The sequence below is a fragment of the Andrographis paniculata genome, unplaced genomic scaffold (genome assembly GCF_009805555.1).
Source record: "Andrographis paniculata isolate CXL003 unplaced genomic scaffold, ASM980555v1 Contig10END, whole genome shotgun sequence".
NCBI lineage: Eukaryota > Viridiplantae > Streptophyta > Magnoliopsida > Lamiales > Acanthaceae > Andrographis > Andrographis paniculata.
Genome location: NW_026137380.1, coordinates 1,436,094 through 1,440,970, shown reverse-complemented (window position 1 = coordinate 1,440,970; position 4,877 = coordinate 1,436,094). Strand labels below are relative to the sequence as shown.

Genomic DNA, 4,877 nt, shown 5'->3' with positions numbered 1-4,877 from the left:
AGAAAAAATGTATTTTCTTTGGGAAAGATAGAGTCCAAATGGTAAAATTTGAAAAAAAATTGTCAAAAGAAATATACATTTGCTTCATAAAACAAAAATATCAAAAAACTCTTACACATTTTTACTAACTAATACTAAAATACTATTATTTTTTAATTTACTACGAAATCCTAAAAAATTCCTTCAATTTGAATATAAGAGAATATTTAATTTGATGTTTTAAAAAATAAAAAAATAAATAGTAACAAATGAATTAAAGATGATTGTGTAAACAAAATCTTATTATTATTTTTTTAATAAATATATTTTTTAAATATGAAGAGGATGACAAAAACAAAATTGAACACAAATTCTCAATCTCATTTTCCTTTCCGATTCCTTCAAGTTCGGACCGCTCAACATAGAGAAGTGAACAAACTACAGCACTTCCTCAGTATCCCCGCAGCCTCGAATTTTTACAACATTAATTACCTTATTATTCCACACAAATAAATAAATAATAATAATAATATTATTATATATCTATACTCTGAAATCAGTGCTGTTCTTCCCGGCCACACTTCTTTCCTCGAACCTCGTATATTTGTACCACTTGGCGCAGACCACATATACGACAAAATCCGCCGCCGTCAGGACAGCCAGCAGGTAATAGAACATGTCGAGACGACCTCTGTTGAGATTCCTCGGAATCCATCCCGGCAGGTCGTCGGCGGTCGACACTTTCATCACTATCGTCACTATCAGGCTGCTGACGTAATTTCCCAGCGATATTGACGTCATGCTGAGCGCGCTGCCAAAGCTCTTCAGCCCGTCGGGGGCTTGGCTGTTGAAGAACTCCAGCTGCCCGACGTACATAAAAACCTCCGACGCGCCGATCAGGACATACTGAGGGATCTGCCAGAAGATGCTCAGGCTGCTCGAATCCGGGCACTCCGGGCAGCCGGCGTCGGCGTGCTTCAGGCGGAAGTGCTCGACGGCCCCGGCGGAGAGCATGGCGGCGACGGCGATGATCAGACCGATCCCCATGCGGTGGAGCTCCGTTAGACCGCCGGTTTTTCTGAGCCGGGAGACGAGCGGTTCGATGAGGCGGCGGTTGAGGAAGATGAATGTGGCGACGCTGAGGATGTCGAAACTGGACATGCTCGCCGGCGGGATGTGGAAGCCGGCGACGGTGGTTTCCATGGCGGCGCCTTGCTCGACGAAGAGGGACTGCATTTGGGTGAAGACGACGGAGTAAAGAATGGTGCAGAGCCAAATTGGGAGCAGTCTCAGAATGCATTTCACTTCTTCCACTTGCGTCACCGAGCAAAGCCGCCATAGGTTTCGCCCGCCGCCATCCGCCGCCGCCGCCGTCTGACTCTCACCATCCTCATCTGTTATTACAGCCGCTCTGTCCAAAAACCTGCATCAACACCACAATCAACTCCAAATTCAGTCTCTATCCATTTAACACTACAAGAAAAATTCATTTTTGTAACAAAACGTTTTTGTCTCTAAATCTATTTTTTCCGTTACTAATGATATCAGAGACGAAAATAGAAATGGAATTACGTTAGCTACGTGAACTTTAGGGACGGAATTCTGTTACAAATATATTATTTTTTTTGTAGTGTAATACTCATTTATTAAATAACAAGACTCTATTTATACAGTCAATTTTAAAAATTTTACTATTAGTCCGTTACTATTTTTTTTAAAAAAAATACTATTATATCAAATATTTTTCTTCTTAATTAAAAGACTTTTTGGTCTGTATTAGTTATGTTAATATTCACAATTTTGATTGTCAATTAAATTATACATAAAAATTTTGAATTTGTTTCTTTTTTAACTCTAAACCTAGCTCTGCATTTTTTTATGAAAAAATATATATATTCTTTCTCTAAGAAAACATCTCAGCCTCTATTATTTTAATAGCAAATACAATTTTTTTTTTTTTCAAACTCATAAAAAAAACAAATACTAAATATTCACCTATTACTATTTTTTATTATTTTATCTTACTATTATAATTTTTTAATAATATTTTGTAATATTTCATTACTTTTTATTTACCTATTTTATAGTATTAAAATATAATTAATTTTTTAATTCTCATATCTAAATAAAATAGGATAATTATTTCATACCGAAAAACAGAAAATTTCGAAACTATAGCCTAATGGATTGAATCATACTACTAAATTTAATTAATTACCCACCTGAAGCCTTGGGTGTGAAGAATCTTCCTGGCGCCAATCTCCTTACCGTCGCTCCCCTGAACTTCGAACAGCTCATCATCATTCGACGGCACGTCGGCCTTCCACTTCCGACAGGCAGCAATAAACACCTGGCAGAATCTGGACAGGGGATTCCCCTGCGGCGTGAAATGCCGGTAAATAGGCGTCCCAACCAGGAACAAAACCAGCGCCGTCGCCGCCGACCCAGCCGACGCCCAAAACCCAATCGCCCAGACACCCTTATCCTCAAAGTACCCCAAAATCGTATTCGAAAACAGACACCCAAGATTCAACGCCAGATAGAAGTAGCTAAAGAAAGCAACCTTCGAATGGCTCTCCGTCTCATGGTCCTCGTCGAACTGATCCGCCCCAAAAGTCGCAATCGTCGGCTGATACCCGCCGTTGCCGAGGGCGACGAGGTAAATCGACGTGTAGAAAAGCGACACGTGTAATCTGGAGTGCGGTCCGCACGGCGCTTCCTCGCCGCCGCACCCGTTGGGCTTTACCAGAAACAGGTACGACGTGAGAGATAGCGACACTAATCCCTGTCGGAAAATTGAATCAATTATTGATTAATCGATAATTAATTAATGAAGGAATTGACGGAGGATGTAATAATGGACTTACGACGACGAAGATGGCTTGGAAAACGGCGCAGGTCTTGTAGCGTCCCCAGTAAGAGTCGCTGAGGAAAGCTCCGAGGAGGGAGAAGATGTACACAGTGCCCATCCATTTACTGATGTTGTTTGCTGCGCTGGCGTTGTCTTGACCCATCACTCGTGTAAGAAACAGCACGAGGTTTACTCCTACCCCAAAAAACGCCAGCGTCGCTAGCCCTTGGTTCACTGCACCAATTTTAAAAACAATCGATTATCTTCATAATCTCAACTTTCTACAAAAATATGAATCGAGTATGTAGAATTAATTCAACGGATTTTGATATATAATAATAATAATAATAATAATAATAATAATATGGTTGTTATTACCTAGTAGTAAGCCACCGGCAGCCCATGTTCCCGTTTTCGATCGAATGGCCGGCCGGCCGCGGCGATCGACGGATCCATCGAGAGTGTATTCTTCTTGGTGTTTAACAATTTTCTCTGCCATGTCTTGATCCTACAGGAAGAATTTTATTTTATGAGATATTGTTTGTAAAAGTTTGAATTGTGTGTATTATGTTTTGTGCAATTATTACATCATATATGCAAGAAGGAAACATGATAAAAGATATCAAAGCAAGGCGTCCAATATATTAGATCTATTACATAAGCATCTAATAATATCCCGTTTATTGATTTATTTATTTATCTATTTTTACATCACGGATATCATGTGAAGGAAGGAAGAACGACTGCTATTGCATGCTAGGAATAATATAAGTTAGTTACGTATATATATACACACATGCATACGTATACGAGTGTGTATGTATATATATAGAGAAATAACTTTTTTCCTCATGTCACGGAAAACATCGAATTAGAGGAATCAAATAGCAAATTGCGTTTGACAACGTTATAATTATATATATGTGCAAAAATTACACGTCATGTGGAAGATACAAGAAGAAATGAACTAATTAATACTTCTTGCAGAGTATGTAGCCTGGAAGCAACTATCCACTTCTTTTTGTAGTAGTATTACAAGAATTGGTTTGGACATATATCTATGTACTAATTTACACAAGTAATTTTTTTAGTTTTGTGATATTATTATTACACAAAACTCGATTTCACTTTCATGCTTCACCAAAATGGACAATCAGTTTTAAGACAAATGAAAAGCCACCCGTACCGGTCTCAACTTCTGGCCTTCTTACAACACACTAGATTCATTCCTTATCAGCATAACAACTCAAACTCCTTTCGCTATATATACATATATGTGTCCATATATATATCTATATCAAGTTAAAACAAATTAGGCTTTCATCTACCTGCATTTCTCCGATCAATTTACGGATAAGATGGAGAAACATCCTAAATTATGCTAACAATCGAATTTCTTACCAGTAAAATACTGTGTGTATGTATCTCTCGGTGCGTGTGTTAATAATTTAGATACTAACCAGTAAATTGCAGTAATAAAGTTGGATCAGCAACAGATAACGATGAAGATGACGATGAGGAATCTATTCTGGAATTATCGGAGCTGCTGCAGTGATTGATAACTGATCTGCAAAGGAATTTAGGACAGAGCTAGTGTGTGTCTGAAAATTTGGGAAACTTGAATTTGTTTCTCTGCTCTGACTCGCTTTGGCGATGAGAAAAGAAGGCCGAAACGGTGCCGTATTTATAGAGCGCGAAATTGCGTGTCGGGATTGACTATCGTCCATTTTTCAGGAATGGTTAATTATGATTTTTTATTTTTTTTTAAAAATTAAAAACAATATATATGTGTAGTATAAGTATATTAATATTACCACTTTTTTTTATCTGTTATAGATATTTGTGATGCTCTAAAATTTCCGTTCCTTTTTCTTTATTTACAAGCAAATTTATTTTAATTTTTAATAATTTACAAACATTCTAAATAACACACAGTATTTTAGGAGGGATGTAATGAGTAGATAATTAAAAATATATTAGTAAAAATAATTATCTTATAATATAAATAATTATGAATTAAGATTAAGATAACTAATTAGTTTAATTA

At 37.1% G+C, this 4,877-nt stretch overlaps 1 protein-coding gene across 1 annotated transcript; it reads right to left on the bottom strand.

Moving 5' to 3' along the window:
• Positions 1 to 339: 339 nt before the first annotated feature.
• On the bottom strand, positions 340 to 4,499 carry LOC127264431 (protein NRT1/ PTR FAMILY 7.3-like). The gene is made up of 5 exons (XM_051293998.1): positions 4,291 to 4,499; positions 3,209 to 3,338; positions 2,847 to 3,064; positions 2,202 to 2,764; positions 340 to 1,402 (listed from the first exon to the last, which is right to left on the bottom strand). Exons 2-5 carry the CDS (start codon positions 3,327 to 3,329, stop codon positions 523 to 525), a joined length of 1,782 nt encoding a protein of 593 aa, XP_051149955.1. The 5' UTR covers positions 3,330 to 3,338; positions 4,291 to 4,499; the 3' UTR covers positions 340 to 522.
• Between the last annotated feature and the right edge of the window lie 378 nt (positions 4,500 to 4,877).

Excerpts from the sequence above, each read along its gene's own strand:
- LOC127264431 (XM_051293998.1), bottom strand. The coding sequence starts at position 3,329 with ATGGCAGAGAAAATTGTTAAACACCAAGAAGAATACACTCTCGATGGA. Across the intron at positions 3,065-3,208 it reads TGCCGGTGGCTTACTACTAG|TGAACCAAGGGCTAGCGACG; the intron begins GTAATAACAACC and ends AAATTGGTGCAG. Across the intron at positions 2,765-2,846 it reads TCCAAGCCATCTTCGTCGTC|GGATTAGTGTCGCTATCTCT; the intron begins GTAAGTCCATTA and ends ATTTTCCGACAG.